The sequence below is a fragment of the Lagenorhynchus albirostris genome, chromosome 4 (assembly GCF_949774975.1).
Source record: "Lagenorhynchus albirostris chromosome 4, mLagAlb1.1, whole genome shotgun sequence".
Taxonomy (NCBI): domain Eukaryota; kingdom Metazoa; phylum Chordata; class Mammalia; order Artiodactyla; family Delphinidae; genus Lagenorhynchus; species Lagenorhynchus albirostris.
This window is the reverse complement of record NC_083098.1, coordinates 121,387,070-121,410,292: the sequence shown is the minus strand read 5'-3', so window position 1 is coordinate 121,410,292 and position 23,223 is coordinate 121,387,070. Positions and strand designations below refer to the sequence as shown.

General features: G+C 37.3%; 1 protein-coding gene across 2 annotated transcripts in view; it reads right to left on the bottom strand.

Moving 5' to 3' along the window:
• ANK2 (ankyrin 2) overlaps nt 1-23,223 on the bottom strand; it is a 242,161-nt gene that overhangs the window by 111,399 nt on the left and 107,539 nt on the right. For both annotated transcript variants that reach the window (XM_060148618.1, XM_060148619.1), the window contains 8 exons: nt 22,407-22,604; nt 20,111-20,209; nt 19,847-19,945; nt 14,646-14,744; nt 9,539-9,736; nt 6,221-6,319; nt 5,585-5,683; nt 1,245-1,442 (listed from right to left, as the gene is read on the bottom strand). In XM_060148618.1, the coding sequence (XP_060004601.1) occupies nt 1,245-1,442; nt 5,585-5,683; nt 6,221-6,319; nt 9,539-9,736; nt 14,646-14,744; nt 19,847-19,945; nt 20,111-20,209; nt 22,407-22,604 (1,089 nt within the window). The remainder of the gene's footprint in view (nt 1-1,244; nt 1,443-5,584; nt 5,684-6,220; nt 6,320-9,538; nt 9,737-14,645; nt 14,745-19,846; nt 19,946-20,110; nt 20,210-22,406; nt 22,605-23,223) is intronic.

The following is a 23,223-nucleotide window of genomic DNA, read 5'->3' as shown; positions in this document are numbered from 1 at the left end:
ATTAGTCTCACCATGCGTTAAAAAAGGATCTCAGAGGCCTTTCGATAGAGAAGAGAGAAGTGCGTAAGGGCAAGGGATGTACTGGAACATTTCTGAGTGATAAAGACACAGAATAGGGCTCTAGAGGCATTCAAGACAGCCTGTGTTTTTCACAGCTCTTTCTAAAGGACATAAGCTACACGACCCATTTACAAATGTTATTAAGACCAACTTACAACTGAGTCTCCAAAAGTACTAATTAATTCAACAGTGAGATGTGGAAAACATCTTATTTGTATATTTGTGGAAAATCCTAAGAAACTCAATTTTCACTAAACCCACACCACGTGTTACAAAAAAGTATTAGGAGATCTAACTGATGAGCTAACTTATAAATACAGGCTTCAATTTTTTGTTTCTCAGCAGCTGGCTCCAATGGAGTACACAGAAGTATATATAGATATAAATATATAGATACAGATATAGATAGATATAGATAAGATGGGGTATAGCTATATATGGAGAGAGACTGACATGTACTTGTAAAAATCTAAATATTTGAATAATCTCTTTTTCTGATATGTCCCTAACTATTACTCTATTAGAGCTAATATGCTGTCCACAAAGGCTGTTCTCTGGAGAGGTGCTTTATCTGACCACCTCCACAACAACCAGCCAAGCTAGGCTCAACTGAAGCTGGCTCAGAAATCTTTATTTTACTGAGTTCCCTGCTCCCAACCAACAGGTGCCTCAGAAGCTCAGCCCAGCTGAAAATGACTTAGGTCATGGGCACAGACCAGCAGCTTAGAAGCAATTGCTTGGGCCGGAACCCAGATGAAACTGCCACCTCTCTCCCTCTCTGGAATTTGGAATTAGGACCAGCAGGTACCATGGCAATCTGGACTGACTGCTTGAATTGCAGGGATGCTGACTATTGGCAGCTATAGGGTAGCCTCTTTGGTCACATACACAGAGACGCACAGGAAGCAGATCCACAGAGAGAGGCAAATGGAACTGACTTGTCGGGAAAAGTCAAGATACAAACATGCAGCCATACAGGCAGAGTCTGTGAGCCTCACTCCTGCTTCCTTGTGATCTTCCGGTCCCTCATGAGGCTTGACTCCTTTGCTACACTTGAATTCTATGAGATATTCTTGTTTCTCTTTCAAACCTGCCCCCTTTTTGTTCCAAATTATCTTAGATTGGTTTCTATTTACATTCATTCAGAAGACTCTTCACTAAAGCAAGAGGCAAAACCGAAATACCTTGGTTGACATGTGGATATTTGCTCCCTTATCCAGAAGCAAGGTGACCATATCTGTGTGCCCCTCTTGCGAGGCTAGATGGAGTGGAGTGACTCCTTGCTTTGTCACAATGTTCGTCTCTGCTCCATAGTTCAGGAGTGTGGAAGCTATCTGCATTTGATTCTTCTTGGCAGCAATATGTAAAGGAGTATAGCCATTCTAAAAAAGTAAAGATAAAACACATGTAATTTGTAAGCTTAGCAATTGCCATGATATATGTCTGAAGGAAATAAGAATCTCTAATCAACAGAAAAGTTAAAAGTGCGTTTATACTAAATCCAAATTCTTGCCCATCATAAGTTTCCATCCAACAACACCCAAATCTTTGCAACCCATGTCACAAGGCACCCCATTCTACTTACATGTAAGACAGATATAGACACAAGTGCCCCAAAGCTTAAAATCTCCCCCTCATAATGCTGCCCCTGAAGAGCAATAAACCAGATTCCTCTTCTATGTGACCGTCCTTTAAATACCTGGTGATGGTTTTCCTATCTCCCTCTAGTCTTCAGTTTTCCAGGCTAAATCTCCCATTCCTTCAACTATTCCTGACAGAAGCCCCATTTCTAGAGCTCTCTCCATTAAGGATGACCTGCTCTGGACTGATTCTAGTTTGTCGATATAGCTCTTGAATTGTGCTGCCTGGAACTGAATACTACATTTCACACATGGTTTTAATAGAAGAGAATAAAATGGATTTCTATGGTCTTGTTATAACATCCCTACTAATGTGCTTCGGGCTGGGTTGTACTTTTTACTCATTCAACAGCTATTTAGTAGGTACCTAGCGTGTGCTGGTCAGTGTGCTAGGTGTGGGGATATAGAGGTGGACAAGACCTGATCCCTGTCCTTAAGGGGCTGCATTCTGGTGAAAAAGATATTAATAAGATAGGCTTCTATTAATCCTATTAGGTTAATTAATTAATTAATCTTATAAGGTGGTCAGTTAAAATCCTGGATCCCCCCCCTTCATCTCTACAAACTGCTCAAAAGTAGCAATAAGAGGCTACTAGTTTTCTGTGGGAGTTTGTGGAGAGGACCAGAGGAACTCATACTTCGTTTACAACAGCCAAACTTTAAACCCCATACTTAGTTAAAAGAACAAACAAAACCCTGGAACAAGTGTAAGTCTGGAACCTGTATTGTTTCCTTTCCTTTTCTTTATCAAGTCAGGTAGAATTTTCCATGAAAAATGTGTGATAGAAATGAAAAACAGTGGCTTTGCCACTGCCTGTGGCATGCTGAAGGGAAAGACTGCATATTGATCAAGGGCTTCTTTTGAAACTCTAAGAAGAATTTTAGGTCATGGGGATTCCTGAAGTCTAACTGCAAAGGGTACCAAAAAAATACAAAGGAGTTTTGAGAATTTAAATGCCCTTATGTGTTGTCATGAAACCTTGATCTTCAAACGTCCCTACATTATCTATCTACTCTGTCTTCCTTTCTCCAAGCCAAAATAAGCATCTTTCAGTTCAGATCAATATTTCCCTCTAAGCTGCTCAAGAAATTCAGCAGCTCTTCTTGGAAGTCCTTTCATAGGTCCTTGATGTTCCACGTCCTCTAGAACATTGCACTTGGACCGTGGGCTCTGTTGAATAAAAGGGCACATAGATTTTTGTGGAACCTATAAGTTTAAACACTTTTTTGGCTACGGTGGGCTTTCTTCAGCCCCAACTCCCCCTATTTCTGCAGCACAGGCTTTACCAAGGCTAAGCAAAGAATCAGTAAACCTACCAAGTTTAGGTGAAGTCAGAGACCTACGTGGAGAAGGACAGGGAGGTTTTAACATAACAACATAAGAGATCATCAAAGAGAGTGTCAAATTTTTAGTAATATAAGAGGTCTGACTGACCAGCAGATACTCAACCTGCAAGTCTGAAGAACCCTCCTAACTCCACGTAGAGTCAAAGTTTTTGGAACCAAATAACAGTAACAACAGCAAAACCCGATGAAGACTAAGAAAAGATTCCGGATTTTGGTAGAAAGAAGCAAAGAGGTTCTAGGGTCCAAGGGACCACGTGTGTTGAGAGGTGGGGTGGGGAACTGTAGTGAATAGAGTGTCAAAAGTGGAGTTAGGGGTGGGGTCCAACCAACTGGCAGCCTCTCGGAGCGGCCCCCGAGCTACAGGACTCATGCTGATTGACAGGCGAGGTCAGATGAGTGGAAGACACTAGAGGAGCCTCCTGAAGCCCCCCTCTGTGGACCCTGGAGTAGAGGATGCTCTCCCTAGTGATCTGGACTTTGTTCACGTGTGCCAAAGAGTAAGGACCACACTCTATAGAGGCTGGAGATCATGGGCACATTTGTCTCTTTGGAAGAACTATACACGTTATTTTATAAGTTAGGTCTTTTCTCCCTGGTACATTGAGAGCCCATTGTGGGAGGAGAACACGTGTTTTATAGTTTTACTACAATCCCTTCTTTATATATATGTGTTGTATTGGGTGTTGATAAAGTCATATCTTTGTTCAAAATGGTCAGCCTAGAAAGTTAATGAAAAAAAATACTGGCATGTTAAATGAGCATATTTTTTTTTATTCCATTGGAATAGTCGCTCAGTCTTCATTCTTCCTTCAAATTTATTGAGAACCCACATAATACTGAATGAGATACCTCAGAGATATGCAAATATGAATATAACATGATTAATGTCCTCAAGTAGTTTATAATCTAGTAGGAAGAAAGACATAAAACAAATGCATGATTGATGAGATTACAGAGAAAGGGTTATAAAGAAATAAGAATGGTATGTGCAATAAAAAAATTTGTCCTGCTCTTTTGACAGTTTAAATATTTTATTATAAGCCATATATTTGTAGCAATAAAATATGTATATGTGTGTATATATACATACATATATAGATCTATATATAGGTATGGGTACAAAGTTATACATATATAATAGTTTATTATATATAATTTGTTTATATACAAAATATACTTTCACATAGAGTATTCTATTTTATTATATATGTATAATGTGTATAATTTAAATAGACATGTGAGCATATATGTACATAGTTATATAATAGAAGTGGAATAATTCTCCTCTACTGCTTTGGGATGCAGTAGACCTAGTGGTTAAGAGTGCTGCCGCTAAAGTCAGATTGTCTGAGGTCAAATCCTAGCTCTGTCAATTAGTAGTCATGTGACTTTGGACGTACGAAGTAACCTATTTAAATCTCACTTCCTCATCTATAGAATAGAAATCATTATAATACCAATCTCATGGGATTATTATGAGATTAAATGAGATATTGCATGTAAAATGCTAGGCACAGTGTTTGGCATGTAAGTGGTAATAGTTGCTGCTTTATTATGTCATCTAACATAGCATGAATATTTTCCCACCACAAGAAATATTTTTCTTTTTAAATAAACTATGACATCTTCTCAATATATATTTACTGAATGAATAAATGAAAGATACAGTGATGACTTTATCTGTTATATGACATTTATGTATATTTTCAGCGTAATAAAGAGGCAGCTCAAATGGTGGGAAACACTCTGTCCAAAGGTTCAAGTCTTAGTTGGAGCTATTTTATGAGTTGGTGCTACACATACCCCCAAAATGCATTTCTAGCCTAGGAACTTGGAAGGATGTATGCTATAGTTAACACGAATGAAACATGTAAAAAACAAAAAGTCTTTCATATAGAGCACAGTGAAAAATTTGAAGTCAGAAGGAATGAGTGAATAAAAGGGTAGGTGTATCACGACATTCTGTTTATACGAGAGAAGGGAAAACCTGAACTGCCTTTCTTACGTTTAATTTCTCAAAACTCATACTTGTGTGCCTAAAACACTGAGTGCTGGCAATCAGAGTCATCTTTATTGGTTCCTGGGCACGTCCCCTTTGTATTTACTAACTTGTAAAAAATCTTAAAAGGCTTTGGGCTTCCCTGGTGGCGCAGTGGTTGAGAGTCCGCCTGCCGATACAGAGGACACGGGTTCGTGCCCCGGTCTGGGAGGTCCCACGTGCCGCGGAGTGGCTGGGCCCGTGAGCCATGGCCGCTGAGCCTGCGCGTCTGGAGCCTGTGCTCCGCAACGGGAGAGGCCACAACAGTGAGAGGCCCGCGTACCGCAACAAAAAAAAAAAAAAAAAAAAAAAAAAAAATCTTAAAAGGCTTTGTGGAAGCAAACTGTCGGGGAAAAAAAAAACAAGGACAATACCAAAAGCTACTATTGCCAAGACTGGTTGCAGTTATATCAGCACCATGTGCTTAAAAAACAGTTCCCATGTCCAGTCAGATTAGAGTTACACCCTACAGTCTGTAAATCCTTTCTGTGGTCCTCACCTTGGCAGTGGCATGAGGGGAAGCACCCTTCTCCAGTAACAGCAGCGCCACCTTCTGGTTGTCATAATGAGCAGCAACATGGAGCGGGGTAAGGCCATTCTGTAATGGGTGTGTTGAAGTTTCAGTATTAATAAATTAGCATTAGCTGCCCTGAAGCTGCCAGGATTCAAGGAAACTGGTATCGATTAAGTCCATGTTAATTAATTAATATAGTCAATAGGAAAAATAAAAATAAATACCTCATGATTTTCTTATTAGAAACGTAACTAAAACTGAAAATGATACGTTGAGCTTTCAGTTAGCACAGGGCATCTTGATTCCACCATAATTAAAAGTCTAAAATGCCATGTAAGGATTATTACGTTAACATTCCAAGGATTCTTCTTAACATAGAGAAGTTCTGGGCCCTGTTGTGACAGGAACACACATTTGAGGCACAGCTCTTTTAAACACCTTCTGAATCAGTGTATATGTGGGCAGGTCATGGACACCGCCATCATATCTATTTGGTATAGTTTCATCCATTACATTCATATTCCTTTAAGAAGAATGAGCAAAATATCTTGAAATGCAGATCTCCCAAGCTTCCAACTTGACCGAGTTATATAACAAACATATATGCTTGAAAACTTTTACCTTCCCCGCAGAATCTGCAGCAGCACGGCGTTGTAAGAGAAGTTTTGCCACATCCAGGCTTCCATACTTGGCTGCTACGTGCAAGGGTGTGAAACCCTTCTGAAAATGTGAAGAACAAAAGTAAAAGGTAGCAGTTTTCTTTGTGACGGCTAACAAAATCTTTTTTTACTGGTTAACATATTAAGCAAACTTATGTTGATTCTCCATTTGGGAAAAATACTGGGAGCGTTAAATGTTAGCCATAAACAAGGACTAGGACAAAGAATAAAGTTTAACAAGCAAGAGTTTGGCTTCACAGACTGAACAAAAGAAATTTTATCTTGAGTGCTTAGAGACTGAAATTTGACGTTCTAGGCTTGGTATTTATGTGTCAGAAAAATGGCTCTGATTTGTGAGTGAAAAAAAAAACAAACCTACCCTGTCTTTTTCTTGCCTCGAAAATTAATAGGATTGAGACAGTAGTACCTCCTGTCCAGGCTTTCTCATTTTTCCTATCCTTTTTATAATACCTGAATTCCAAATTTCTTTATTTAAGGTTTAGGGTATTTCAGCAGCTATGATTAAAAAAAAATTATTTGTGATTCAGCTGATTGCATTTTCTGCAGAAATAGCAAGATAAAATGGTGGACAGAACAAAAACATTTCACCGTTTAAAAAGCACCTCTCGTCCTGACTTTTATCCCTTGTCTCAAAAGACCCACACTTTGTATAAGACCAATTCCTTTCGGAAAATACACTCTACTTCTGGCAGGATGTTGAGCTGATTAACATCAAACTTTTAAACTGCTGCTCTCCTACACATGTTTACACGTACAGATTCAATGTCTTGTGTGCCTAACCAATGTCACTCTCTGTAATTAGCAGTGTGTTACAAATACAGCTAGGTCCCTGGACTCAGATCTCAAGGATGGCACAGTTCCTACACCATGATCTCAAATCCATCCTCTTGGCCAGACAGTCTAATCACATGTTCTTCTGGCACTACATTGGGAGTGGGAGAATTCTAAAGCTGACCCGGGCTTGCAAAACACACACAGCAAACATGCCTGGGTTAAGTGGTCTAAGATAGGGCTTATCCTTCAGACCATTTAAGCCTTCATCAGAATACAGAATATTCCTCAAGAAGCAATATTGCTTTTTCACAGTGTCACTACAAAAATTATTTTTAGCTAAGATGTCATTTTTCTTTTTGCTCTTTTTGAACATTAGGTACTAAGAAGTCCTTGGAGGAGAGTAAATCTGCTTTTTCCAAGTGTGGGGCAAATATAGGAAGTCCATTTAAGCCAACATTTGTTGTTAATGCTCTCTTCCCTCTAACTCAATCCACACAATGACCGGAGTGACACTCAGGATGAAGTCGAGTTCCCTGAGACAAGCCATGTGGTAAGAAAGAAAAAATAAACTCCTTATCCTTAAAGTCTTGCTGGAATAGCGGTCCAGCCCCTTTATAAATTTGGAAACTATTATTAGACAAAACTACATAGAATCTTTACTGTAGAATCACAAAATAGAGGTCGGGAAGCATCTCTTGAATCACATGTCTGCCTTCTTCCCCTATGTTAATCTCATCAGGATTTCATTTACCCTCTGATATTTATCAACAATTAAATAGCTTTACTGATGATGAGTCAACTACCCTTCAGAACCCCAGTCAGTTCCACTGTTTTGTTTAATAGTTTCTTCCATTTAACTGTCCTAATTTACTATTGCTTTAGATATATTTTTAATTCTAAAAATCTTCGGAAGACAACGGATTATGTTTTATTCCCTATTTCTGTATTTTATATATCTAAATTTCATTTATTTATTACCTTCATCTGATGAGACAATCACCCAGTCTCTCTTGGGTTATTATTACTATTATTATTACACAGTTGCCCCTTGAACACAGGTTTGAACTGTGAAGGTCCATTTATATGTGGATTTTTTTCAATAGGAAATACTACAGTACTACACAGTCTGCAGTTAGTTGAATCCAAGGATGTGGAACCATGGATATGAAGAATCCAAGATACAGAAGAACTGTGGATATGAGGACAGACTATAAGTTATATGAGGATTTTCAACTGTGTGAAGGGTGGGCGCCCCTAACCCTCTCATTGTTTAAGGATCAACTCTATGTTTGTTGTTTAGTTTATGATGTTTTTAAAAAAAGATTTTAAAAATCCTTTCAACCCTTCTGATTTCAGCATTTGAATGATTACCAACTTCTTACATCAAAGCATGTTTTACAGCCATAGGCAACCAGGTAAGTCGTAACAGCCAGGAGGCTGCTCCTACCTCTCAGAGGACAGATGCCACCACAGTACTTCAGTTCGTACTTGCAAACTCCCTTCTCCCCCAGATGCAGTATTTGTGCCCGTTCCTTAGTAATCTGAATCACTGTTGTATTTGTGGGAATTATTTTGCCCTGTGAATAATTCACTTGTTGTAGGCTGTAATCTGTCTCATTCTTCTTCTCTTCTGTACTAGTCCAATTTCTTTTGCTCCAATTAGCTGTGTTCGTGTTTTATTCTAAGTCATATCCAAAGAGGGGATCGCAAATATAATGTATCAAGTGGAGATAAAATTACTCTGCCCTAGTTCAAAACTTTGAACATAAGTAAAATTCTTTGTTAGAGGACAACTAATACAACTAATAAAGTGTGACTCTCCAGCCCAGTTCTGTTTAGACACCGTGTAGCTGGTAAAGTGTAGGGAGCAGAAAGGGCATAATAGCTGACACCAGGGATGGAAAAATGCAAGATTATGTGAAGTGAACTTCTAGGTAGCACTAAAACTCAACAAATACAGTATTGCCAATCTAACGCAACATTATCTTCCTCAGTAGTGATACTCGCTCAATGTATTTGGGAATTGTATTTTTTTCTATAATATATTCATGGGAATATATTATAGATTTTTATCATGGAAAGTAAAGAGAAAATAACACTTGCTTTATGGAAATCATCTTAATTAAAGTTCTAGAGGGAATTCCCTGGTGGTCCAGTGGTTAGGACTCCGTGCTTCCACTGTAAGGGGCCCGGGTTCGATCCCTGGTCAGGGAACTAAGATCCCACAAGCCACACAGTGTGGCCAAGTCATAATAATAATAATAAAGTTCTAGAAACAACACCGGCATTAATTAGAAGAAGAGAATCCAGCCCTCCTTTTGAAGATATTATATGCAATCTCACAACCCCCCTTGGTCATTTAGAAAATGAATCTAAAATATTCAAAGAGGAAGAAGTCGGAGGCCTACAGGAGATCTACCCTTCTTGACACTCTATGATTTGGGATTGCTCCTGGTCCATGCCAGCATGAAACCATTCCTCTTACCTTGGTAGCTAAGGAGTGGGCGGCTCCTGCTTCCAGCAGGACTGATGCCACGTCTACCTGGCCTTCCCTGGCAGAGATGTGCAGTGGTGTGTACCCATTTGTAGTGGCCGCATCTGGGTGAGCCATATGTTGTAGAAGCAGCTGAACAATTTCTGTCTTACCCAGGCGAGAGGCAATATGCAAAGGCGTCTGTTCCTCCTACAACTCAGATCAAGTAAAAAGTTAGTGCCAGGACAGACCAAACGCCACTAGTAATACATTTCACTCAGATGTTTCATGATGTCTTCTTGGAATCTCCAGGAACCCCTACCCAAAAGGAAATTACTGCTACTCTGACTACAATTTATACCTTGTTATATAGAATGACCTGTTTGGTCACAAAATCTTCCTTCAATATTTTTAAAAGTAGATATTTCCATGAACTTGGTCACTGTTTTCTGGGCATGCCAAAATGTTTCTCAACTCATTAAGGCCTCAGCCTTCACTTATGTTTAAATATAAACCAGCTCATAGTTCTGAATAAGAAAGAAATCTAGTCCAGAAGCCCTAAGACCTAGATTCTCATCCAAAAGCTTTCACTAAGAGACAGTATTTATTCTGGGAACTGTATCAAGAGGAAAAAAAAAAAGAGGGATGCTGGGAAAACTTTGTTCTTACTCCACTCAGCAAGCCAAGGATACAAATGCTGGTTATTTTCTTCAAGGAGAGACTGTGGATAAAGAAGATGTTGCAATCTGATTTAAAAAGATGTTGTTCCAGGAAACGTTGCAGATGGGTCTGGGACTTACATCCAGGGCTTCAAAGATGAAATGGAAGCCTGGCGAGGAGCAAATGGGGTTAAGTATTTGCCAAGTGCTTCTCATTTAAAAACAGGGAGAGGAGATAGCTGGTATAAGGGACAGGAAGGACACTGCTGGAGAAGGCTTAAGAAATCACCTGACTCTAATGTGTAGTCAGGAAAATGTTTTCAGTGTTAAGAAAACGAGGCCAAACCATTGTCTTGATAAAAGAAAATTGTGTGTAACCTTAGTGATGAAAAGGGGTATATCTCTATAATCTGCCCAAGGGCATGTCATAACAAAGGTGAGAAAGGAGAAGCTGGGCCAACTTCCAGGGCTAAGAATGAATGGAGAAGGTAGAATAGAATAGGGAGAACTGTTGAAATAAATGCACTTTATCTCAAAGTTATAAGGAAAAACGTATTAAGTGGAAGGTACAGGAAGAGATGAAATAGCACTGCATGCATTTCAGGGTGGTAAGAACTAAATAATAAACAGTAATAATACAATTATTTTAGCAATAGAATTGGAATTTTAGAAAAATTTGCACCTTATAAACTTCTTTCATGTATGATGCATACCTGACAAGTCCTATACTTAGACCTGAAAGGAAGGCGTAACATATATTATTCAACCATTTTCCAGTGAAAAGAGATTAAGAGGAATTAAATGAGTTTTCCAGGACTGTCCAAGGTTACGCAGCTATGAAAACAGAACTTGAATTCAGGCATTAGATTCTAAAGACATTTCTTTGTCTATTCATTCCACAGAAAGAGAGACAATATGATGGCCTCTAAGAAAACTAACAGGACAAGAGGTCTCTCAATAGGAAGGGAGACAGACAACACTTGAAAGATACAACTTTCTCTGAAATAGAGAGGAGAAAAGAGAGGAATGGAGAGAATTAAAAGTTACAAAAATAAATGGACACAAAACACAATCAAAGACCAAAGAACTTGAGGATAGCTATCATGAACATCTGTTGTTTCTGGGTTTCCTGCTTGGACTTCTGCCCAGCAGAATTTGATTGAGGTGGGTATTACAAGTGACACACTCTAACATGTGTTTTCAGTGAGCGAGGGGGAGCGTTAGGGCAACGGTGACCCCTTAATCCATAGCTGAGAAGCGGCAGTCCTTGACTGGTGGTGGCCAAGTAACTGGTTAAATTATCGATCAGTGTCTCTTGGTTCTCAGAGCATTAAGGTACTTGTTTTTTTTTATAAAAAAAGGAAGTTAAGAAGTAAGCTGTTTTGCCCATTTTCTTCAACTTTTGGTACGCTCCTATCTGAAAGTGGAAAAGGGAAGAACCTACAAATTTGATAAGAAAGTCTTTCCACCTGTAATCAGAGATTATCAAACCTTGGAGGTTTGGGTAATTGTTTCCCTGTAGAATTGCAAAAGTTGAATTTGCCACTCCAAGCTAAAGCTAATTCTATCCAAGGCAAAGAATTGGGAAATCACAGAAGATAATATTCGTGGGAAGAGCTAAAGAAACAAATGTGGGCAGCTTGATCCTCTAGGCCTCTTCCAAATATAAGGGGCAATAATTCTCTCACCATAAAGCATCACTGACAGTGATACAGCCTGATCCAGGAAGACGTGAGCTCTGCCTTACCATCACTGCTAGTTTCCAAAATTAGGGAAACTTGCTGAGCCCCAACTCCTTTTACCAAAAGACAGAAATAGCAAAGGCTGGGACAGGGTTCAAATGTTTGATAAAAATTTCTGCTATAAGTTACTAGCTAACAGGATTCCCAGGAACCATATATACCAGCAGTTAACTAAAGTTTTAAGTGAGTTTAAGACTAGGGGCCCTGTGATTGCTCAATCCCTAAAGCAAATGCCAGGCCCCTGTATTGTGCCAACAGAATACGGGCACCTAAAGCAAGAGAACTCCTAAAAGGGCAGGTCCCAGCGGCCCTCTCAGCTACGTCCATGGAGGACATTGGACAAGAAAGGACCTTCCTGAGGGCAGGACCCTGGGGACAAGCACATTGGCTGACCCAGGAACTTATGCCACTGCAGCCCCGGCCTTCCAGTCTGTACAGCAAAATATGTCTTATGCTCTTGACTGGTGAATAGAGAATGCTGCTTGCACTTTTAACTGAGAGATATTATTGTGATGATATGACTTTTCTTTCATTATATATTGGGAGTAGGCATAAATATGACTTAGCCCCATGATTATATAACTATGAGGTATTATTTCTACACCTGATAGAGAAGAACACAGACTACCCAGAGATCTTGACCTTGGAGATCAGTGTAACTGGGTATAATTTTAACTATCTCCCCTTTGGAAGAGAGTGAATTGTAGAGCCATGGTATTCGGTTAAGAGAGGGAGTTTTCAGAAGTGCATGCATGCGGGAATTTGACTACAAACTATTAAGCAGTTTTATTTTATATTAAGAGGGATTCATGAGAAACCCTTTTATTATTAAGTATGGATTACAAAATATTTACCAGGAACACTACCACAATTTCTGGTAAAATTAATGAAGTTCAAGATATTCAGAGCGCATTGACGGACCATAAATTTTTTTTTAACAGCTGAATTGCCAGGTAAACTTAAAAGGAAATGAGACTAGGCAGAGCACAGAGGATTTTTAGGGCAGTGAAACTACTCTATATGATACTATAAGGATGGATACATGTTATTATATGTTTGTCCAAACCCATAGAATGTACAACACCTAGCGTGAATCCTAACGTAAACTAGGTGCTTGGGGGAATAATGATGTATCAATGCAGGTTCGTCACTCACAACCAATGTACCACTCTGGTGGGGAATGCTCATAACTGGGAAGACTATGGGGTCAGGCGGCCTATGGGAAGCCTCTGCACCTTCCTCTCAATTGTGCTGTGGAACTAAAACTGCTTTTAAAAAATAGTCTTTAAGGGGGTGGGGAAGGGAAACAAGAAAAATGCCAAGGCAGGGAAGAAGAGAGTTTGAATAACAAAAGCATTCAATATATAAGAGCATAAAATGCCAATGATGAGTACCAAAGAACATAAATTACACTACTTGTACAATGGATAGAAAGGCAGAAAAAAATCAAAACTACTAGAGTAATGAAGGCGGCCCACGTATCACTGGATTCTGCATGAAGGTCTGTGGAAAAAAATGCTATAAAATTCAGAGTCAGAGAATGTTAAGAAGTCTGGAAGGCCAATGATATGTACCAAAGAACATAAATTACACTACTTGTACAACGGATAGAAAGGCAGAAAAAAATCAAAACTACTAGAGTAATGAAGGTGGCCCACGTATCACTGGATTCTGCATGAAGGTCTGTGGAAAAAAATGCTATAAAATTCATAGAGTCAGAGAATGTTAAGAAGTCTGGAAAGGAGTTTCAAGGTTTCTAAGTCCAACCCTTATATTTTAATAATAAAGACCCAGAAGTGAAATGACTTGTCTGAAATGACAATTTGTATGTTTCCAGCTGGATGTTTTCATTCCAATACAATACTGTTTTGAAAATGGACTCACTACGGTAGGATTCAAGGTGAAGTGAGTTCTAGCTTAGATATATCAAATATTGAAAAAGAAGCGAAAGTGTTTAAATATTCCATGAGAATCCCAAAGGTGCTAGTGCGAAAGTTAATGAAACAGCGTGGAAAAGGAAACAGAAGATATTGATAAAATATTCAGTGTAAAGGAAGAAGGTGAAAAAAGCAACTGGGAAGGGACATTTTTTAAAAAGAAGAAGAAAATAAGTCAAGTTGTGGGAATCAGAAATAGGAGAATCCAATCTCCCGGGCCAAAATTCATTTATTTTGGAATAGTGGAAGGGTAGAATGCCTAAATATGGAAAATCAAAGTAAGAAGAAAAGTAGAACTCATTATAGAAATGAGGAAAGTAAAACAGATGAAGGGAAACATTAAAACTTTGAATATGGTTTGTCTTTAAGTTACTAGTAAGGAATGTCTATGGAAATTTGATTGGCTTTGGTGGTAAGAAATAAATTTTAATATATATAGTATCTATATAATATAGGTTAAAATGTTAAAATTCATGAAAATGAAGATATATGTGGAAGGGCTTTCAAAGGTAAAAAAAATTTATTAAAATGTTAGTCAATGCCAAATTTCTTAGATATTAAATTGTATTATTTTTTCAAATGTTAGTGTTTCTGAAATTGAAGTGCATTTTCCATTGTGTATATTTACCGTACCATTTCACTTTTGCCTGAAAAACTGTCACTGAATTGATGTTTTCACTTACAGTCCTTGGCATTTCCACATCAAGAGATGAATAGCGGCATCTCTTAAGGATAGAACTCATGCACGCAACAGAAGAAAACCGCAAGCACCAGCACCTACCCTGGCTCTGGCATCGACAAGGGCACCATTTCTCAGGAGGCATCGGACCACTTCCACCTGCCCCGCCCGGGCTGCCATGTGCAGTGCAGTCTCCCCACGCTGCCAGGAAACAAAGATCATTCAATCATAAGTAAACCCACTGCTCTGCATGGCATAGAATAAAAATGTGCCTTTTTGTGAAAGATAGCATTATATCCAAAAGTTTCAGAAATCTATGAAAAGGTATAATTATTTCATAATTGTTTAGTCTGGAAAAACAGTATCTTCTCCATCTTCAAAAGGATAAGACAAGCGTTTAATTTTTTTTTCACTAATGACAAACCAGTGAACTTACCCAAACATTCAGGATACCCTGAGGTTTAACTTCACAGTCAACGTGGCATAACCTAAATTGCTTTTGGTGGTATGAAGTTACCTTTCATCCTTCAAATCTAAAATCTGTCACACTTAAATATGTGATTACAGCTCTATCCCGTTTTTATGAGAAACTCTAGATGCTGCCGATCTAGTCAACACAGTGCAAAAAAATCACATCATCTGTTACCATACATGTCATTTCTTTCCAGAATTCAAAATTTACTTCTGAAATAAGCTATTTTTTTTACTTTGGCTTTATCTTTGTGTTATGAGACTAGATAAAGACTGTTCATACGAGGAATCTGATTTGCCCAGGAGGTCCTCTGCTTGTTATTGATGAGCGTATTGAATTACAGACAGTTACTCGAGAGAAATACTAAGAGATGAGTAAAGCAATGTTAACAGTGCCATCAGTTGAGGTGGGCAGCACTGAGCTTCAGGTGTCTCCTCAAGTAGCTTCATGCTGCATCAAGGAAGACACACTTATCAGAAAAAGTAGCTTAACCTGCAGCATGAAGGATGATGGTTAGACATCAGAGAATTTTCTCATTGGGAAGCCTGTTAATTACTGCCTCTAAGAGAAGGGTTTTTTTTCAATCTGCATATTTTAAAACCACATGTAGTTCTAAAGAAAGCAGGGATTCATTCTTTCAAATAATTTTACAGTTATAAAAGAATAAGATATTGGAATAAAAGTTATTTTAGTCACCACAACTATACTAGAAAATAAGGTTGATTTCAACCATGTAAACTAGTCCAAATAAACTAAATTGATTTCAACGTTGGTTGAGGTAACTGGATAACGTTTGACAAATTCCAGTGCATAATTTCTTCTGACTACTTGCACAACAAACACTTAAACCCAGATTTAAGACAAACTTTAGTTTGGTACTTAGCTCAGAGTTCATTTTTTGCTAGTATTCAGAGACCCATTCCTTATGAAGTTATGAGAAATTCAATTCCAATGATTTGAATTTGAGAGCATTAAACTGGATGTCTATGCTAATCTTCTTTTTGTTGATAATTCATTTATCCTCTAATGGCCTTATTTTCTGATGTCATCTTTTGACTTTTGTAGAGTAAATGTATTTGGAGTATGTTATTACATAAAATAACATGACTGGAACAGCAGTACTTTTCAGACTTTGGATGTACAGCAAGGTTTTTCCTCTTCAGACAGCCATGATTTCTAACTTTTCTATATCACTTAAAACCTGCCTCTAAAAAAAAACCCCTCAAATCTTTATTCCATTTCTAAGTCTTATAATAGTACAACAATTTTACTAATTTTAGTAGAATGAAGACAAAAAATGAGTTTCCTTATAAGAAGTTAAGTCAAAGAGGCCTCAGGAGTACCTACTCAATGATGAATTTATATGCTTACAAGCCAAACTTTATCAATGAGGGGTTTTCAAAATCTAAAAGGTTTCAAATACTAGTCCTAGTATTTCTAGTACCTTTATTTATGCTTAAAATAAGTTGTTTTTATGATGTTTACACATTTGAAATTGACAAGTTAGATATAAAACCTAATCTAAAGTATTAAACATTATATACAAAGAAAACATTATATATACATATATATATATATATGCAAATGGTCTCTCTACTTTAAAACAATGGTCTTGTTTAATTCTTATTTAATGATTTTTGGGTAATTGACCTTTATGTAAATTGCCTTTACCCTTTTATATTATGTTACCCTTGTTTATACATAAGTATAAATAAGAAAATGAAAGAGGGTATATATATTTTAATCAGTAGGTTCCATTTCTTAGTTACTGGGCACCTCATCTTATTCAATGCCCTGTTTTCCTTATCTTAAGCTCATTAACTTTAAGGATTAGGGGAAATTCTTAAACATAATATGAAGTGTGAACTTAGTCATGAATCCGTTGATTTGCTGTAAGAAGAGAAAAACTCGATTGTCCCCCACTTTGCATTGTGGACAGCTCCAAAAGTGCTGGGTTTTCTACTCCCACAGTTGTCAATGACTACTTTGGATTATGGATGTATTACAACTGGCTTTCTAGGTTTTCAAGTGCATTTGTGAGCCTTCTGGAAAGGGAGATTTGCGGTAATAATATCTGCACATGATTGAGTTATTGGTACACTTCACACTTGGAGTGAATTTTGAGACAAAAACAAGACTGGCAGGAGAATGGGTATGCTCATGTCCAAAGCAGGTACTACATTTCATGCCCCTCCCCCAGTTGTTAAAACTGACTCTGCTGACAGCTACATTGACTTCCACTTTGGCTGCATCAGTTGTAGAGCATCAAAGCACAACAGACAGCACTGCATTCAAAAATGCAACATGATTTCAGGCAACACACAAAGGCTTCAAGGGTAGGGTACTTTGGGGTCAGGAAATGACCAACTCTGACACAGCAAGCAGGCAGTCAGTGTTCACACCGTTTCTTAATCAACCTGCAAAGAGTTTTGGATGCAGCAGCTATATCCTCACGTTCTGAGAATACACCAGTTCACAGGCATCCCACTGCTAGAGAAAGTTAAATTCCTCTAAATGTAGGGTTGCCAGATTTAGCATATCAAAATACAGGATGTCCGGTTAATTCTGAATTCCAGACCAACAAAGAATAATTATTGTAGTATAAGTGTGTCTCAACTATTGCATGGTACATACTTATACTAAAAACAATTATTTGGTGTTTATCTGAAATTCAAATTTAACCAGGAGTCCTGTATCTTATCTGGTAACCCTATGTACATGGTATCTGCTCTCTGAAGGACACATCATACAAAAATTAAAATGAACAAACAAAAAGCAACTAGGAAACACATTTGAAAAGAGGATTACATTGGCAGGTGGCTCTCAAGTATTTGTTTTGAGAAGGCTGAAGAGAAAGAGTATGTAATGGACGAATGAGAAGATAAAACAAAATGAAGAACTTTATAATGACCAACAGGTGGAATTTAAAGTTTAATATAGCAATTGCCAAATTTGGGAGTATTCAAGAACCTAAATATGTCAACATTTTTATTGTTTTAATTGATATTTTGTTTAACAAATAAAAATTTGTTTTTTATTTGAAAATCTATATGTAGCCCATATAGTTTTTTGCTTTTGTTTTCGTTTTTTTTGTGGAGTACATCAATATGGAGCAAATACATAACCATCAAATAATTTGGAATTGGTCAGTTAAGAAGCAAATTAAGAGTGCCGCAATATCATACAATCATTTCATGTGGCTTTTCTTTGCTGATTTTGCAAAAATCTCCCCTCAGAACGATTAACATGGGGGATTTCAATCAAGCATTGCATAGAATATACTTGTCTATGTTACTATGATAATATAATTTTACATAGTATTACCATTGCTCCTGAGATCCTGTAGGCATTTTAATGCAAAGAAGGAAAATACAGTACAGTGGGAAAGTACTCAGAGAACTTCTTTTAAAAGGTACTAGTTTGTGTAAGTCTCAATTTTAAAAAGGGAGGTGGTCATCTCTGAACAGAAAAAGGATGCTATTGATTTCTTTTAAAGTTCTAAGAAGTGACCATAAATTAAACTCAAATTGGCATGTTGTGAAATTACTCTTATCCTTAGTGGAGAAATTTAAAATTAGCATATATTATTACTTTAGGATCAGTAAGCTGTAATTAGGGGGGTGTATAAATACAGACTATATTTCAATTCTTTGATGGTTTTATACTCCAATTGTGAATAATATGAAGAGAGGTATTAACACATATTTAAAATCAAATAAATTTATTTCACATGGATTTTGTCCATGCATCAGAAACTTCAGCACAGAAACAGTGTATAAAATACAAGGAAATGAGAAAATGAAAGGGAATATGAATAAAAAGTAAAATTGAACATTCCATTTCACAACTCGAATGGAATACCAAAAATTAGCAACAATAGTAAACCAACTGCTTTTGAAAATATGATTCATTTTAATAATAAGCACTAAGATTTATTTGGGGAGTTATTTCTGTTGAATACTTTTTTAAAAATCTCAATATTCCAGTGGGTCCTGGTGAGCTTCAAATACATGACAGTATTTTGTACAGAGCAAGTTCTCTTGCTCAGGAGAAAATCTGTATTCAATGATCAAAGTTTAACTGGGCTGACTCCAAGAAAATGAGAGAATTATAAAGAAATGGGAAGTAAAAATCCTAATTTATATTAGGTAGAAGAATTCTGGAATATCCAGCATTTATTGTCAGAACAAAAGTTGTCTGAAGACCAACATGGATTTCAGGATACATGAAAAAGTTGCAAGTTACAACTAATTCAGCCAACCAAATCAAAAGGAAAAATCAAAGTAAGGTTAGAAAATGGAAAATCCATGTAACTGAAGGAGGGAGGGAGAATTTGATATTAAGGAAAAAATCTTCTAATATTGGTCTATCTCTGGTTAATCATTTGATAAAATTGATTATGGTACTGACTTAATATTTTAACCAAAATTTCCTGGAATATGATTCACTCAAGCAAGTAGAGTGAGTCCTGAATATTTTATTCCAATCAATCATTCCTTCACGTTCAGAGGAGCTTTTAAAATGTATTTTGTCTTATAAGTGTATTTAAGATGCATGTTCAATTTATCTGCACCAGGAAGCTGACACAGTCTTATTCCACAGCTTCCATTTTATTACTTTGTAAAACATTTCTTACCCTATGGAGGTTCCTTTCAGCGACCTTCTAGCAATTATTTCAATAATACGTTATCACGGGGGCTCTTCTCAAAGCTCAGCCGCTGAGCTTTGATCACACACACACACACACACACACACACACACAAACATCCCTACACACCCACACGCTTCCTCTCTTTCTCCCTGTGGTTATTCTGACCCAAGCCATACTCACAATGTTAGTGACATCTGGAGAGGCTCCATTCTGCAGCAGAAGTAGGACAATGTTCAAGTGGCCCATGAAGGCAGCCACATGTATTGGTGTGAGGCCAGACTGCGAAACAAAGCGACAGCAGTTTTACTCCTCTGCACCGGTGGGGGCTTTGGGGCTTCTTCAGATAAATAATACTTGAGCGAAGAGGACAGAAGATGGGCAGAAGGAAGGGGAAGAAGGAGTAAGAGAAGGAATGTTTCGTGACAAGCTGAAACATTTTTCTACCTCTGTTATAGCTTGGATTGAAGCCCCATATTTCACCAGCAGTTCCATGACTTTGATGCGGTTTTTCTTGCAGGCAATGTGCAGTGGAGTAAAACCATTCTGTGCAAAAGACAATCAAGTTAGTTGAAAACATGCAGAAATGATTCTCACACAACTCCATGCTGGCACATTGCAGGCAGTAATGTTACATCCTCATTCATGTAGTGCGACCATTTCTTCAAGTGCTGTAGGTGTTGGATTTAGAGAGAAAGTGGTGGTGTATTCCTGGAGGCTCTGAACTTGGTTTATATGTGGTGGGCAGGTATGGCATTGTTCGTGTGGTTACAGAGAAAACAAAAAGGAAGAAAATTACATGGGCCTACTCTTCCAAGAAGGAAAAAACTGAGGCAATTATACTTTACAAGTTCTAAAATGTTTTAAAGCATACTGATTGGTCAGATTATGGAATGGCTTAAAGATGCATCAAAGATAAGCATGTGTTTTTCTGATGATGAGCTATTTCTTAAAGGGAAAAATCATTACCTGTTTTACTTCAAAAATCTAAGAACATGACTATAATAAATGTTTCAGCCTAGCTACTATTTTCTTTAGGGAATAGGTGTTACAAATTAACAGAAATCGTCATTTGTGTTGTTAATTTTTTTATATCCAGAAGTTATAATGTTTATATTAAAAAGTTTTTATGAGGAGTTGTTGCATGTTAGTGGAAATCATTATTTATGTTGATAATATTTAATACCCAGAAGTTATATTTCTTATATTTTAATATATTTTTTATAACTTATGTCAATCACATACATTTTGTTTCGAAAAGAAATGATTATTAAGTTCCCAAATATTTTCAAAATAAGTATGGAGAATTTTTGGAATAACTGGAAGAAGGTATCTCTTAGAAGCAAAGGAATGTGGAGAAGCCTTTAAGGTATTTTCTAACTTTCCATACTGGGCTAATGTGCAGCAATTAGGGGAAACTACATAAAAATTTGTTAACTAGCCCCATGCTTAATCCTTATGTGTTATATTTAAGTATTATATTTTTATCTGAACAATGATGTCTCTATATAGAATCGTATCTATTCTGCTAGTTAAGAATTTTGCATGTCCCAATAGGGACTGTTTATCAGTCAATATTTTTCTACACTAGCAGTTCTCAGGAAAGCATATGATTTTCTTTAACCTAATGACATTATTGTTCACAATATTTGTTAAGTAATTTCCCATTTATGAGCTATGTAATAAGCCAGATATAAATAACTACATGTATGTGCAGCACTTAAAAGATCTGCAGTGATTAGAATGTGATATTTTACATGCTTATTGACCACTATCCAAATGAAAATGAGTACTTTCCTCCTTATAAGAAAATAAATATCCTTACATAATTGCACATAAACCTAAAAGTATAGTTGCTTCCCAGGCAATAATAAATAAATTGATTCCAATGGAAAATTTCTAATAAAAATAAGATTAATATTTGCTAATTCTAATGACATTCTCTTAAATACTGATTGTCTAAAGACTAATTTAACTTACATAAACCATTTAACAAATAGAAAAAAGGGTTTGCTTTTAGTTGGAGAATTAAGAAACAAGAGGCATAAATTAGTACATATCTAATACTTCCAATGATTATGGTTAAAATATAAGTGAAGCAAGAAGATTTATTCAATATTAGAACTTGGGAGAAACAGAAGCTGCTCTAGGGACAGCCTCTTGCAGATTTCTCCTGAGCAATTCCTGAAATAGTTTATATAAAATGCTTCCTGAAGCAAGAAGACCCTAAGCATTACTTTTCCATTAGCCTGTGGCTGAGTAATCAGGTCAATAAGGAACATCTCCAAGTGAATTCTTCACAGGCTTACATTTTACATTATCTTACATAGTAAAATCTATCCACCACTTTAAAACTTTCTTTGTCAAAAAGAAATTAATAAAGTTCAACTTTTTTACAATTTTATTCTGACTCTATATAGAGGTGTCTAGAACTTACTTGATAATTGCTATTTTTCAACTTCTATTTTCCATTTAAAAATGATCACTCCAGAGGTTTCATACCTATCTATGAGTTGCTAATTATGGAAATGTTACCTTGGTGTTCTCTTAAATCTATCCTTGCCATCATTTAATAGCAAACTGTGAAGGCATGAAGTAGGCAGGCAGCTTGTGGGAGGTGACAAATTTAGAATTAACTACACATCTATAACCATGCACTGCTGTGCCTACAACCATTGGTCAATCAATGCGGGTTTGCTTATGTCGATCTGTATTCAGTTAATGTGGACTGGGCTAGGTTTACCAGGGCTCTGGCGTTTGGATTGGCTCTCTTGTCCAGAAGGAGTTTGGTTACACGGTAGTGACCACAGTGTGCGGCAACGTGGAGGGCCGTCAGGTAGTCCAGGGTGACGTCATCAACAGGCGCCTTGTGCTGGAGCAGGTGCTTCACACATTCCACGTGGTCTCCTTGGGCAGCCATGTGAAGCGGAGACAGCCCATTCTGCGCATCAAAACCAAACCAAACCAAGACCACATTTTAGTCATTACTTTCAGATTCTGAAACACGACAAACGATTCTTGATCTCTGGAACCACTGGTAGCAGAGAAAAATAATTTCCACTCGACACCTAAACATACAGCAGATTATGTTTGGCAGAGAGGAAAGACAAGAGAATGTTTAATTTCATAACTGTGATATTCTTAGGCAAAAATTAATAGGTCTTTCATGAATGAATATATAGTACGTGTAGCAATTCAGTTGGCCCACAATTATCAGGGCAATATTAGCTGTACAAAAACAAGTAATAGCTGAGGCTTAAATTATCTGTATCCAATTCCATACATAGAAATCTACATTTAATTCATCTCTCTGCAAGAATTTCTTTACTTCTCAATGGAGGGGAAAGTGGATGCAGGAGGAGCAAGTGGGTGGGTCAGGGAGAGAAGGAGACTTTGATCATCTCTTAGATCCACACTGCTCGTAAATTCTGCAACTTCTTTTTTCTGTCATGATGCGTAAATTGGATTTGGAGAAAGCAGTCAGATAAGAGCTAGAAAAGTATAAGGCAAATATGGACCATGTGTCAATGACCTCCCAACTTTAAAATTTTGAGGATAAT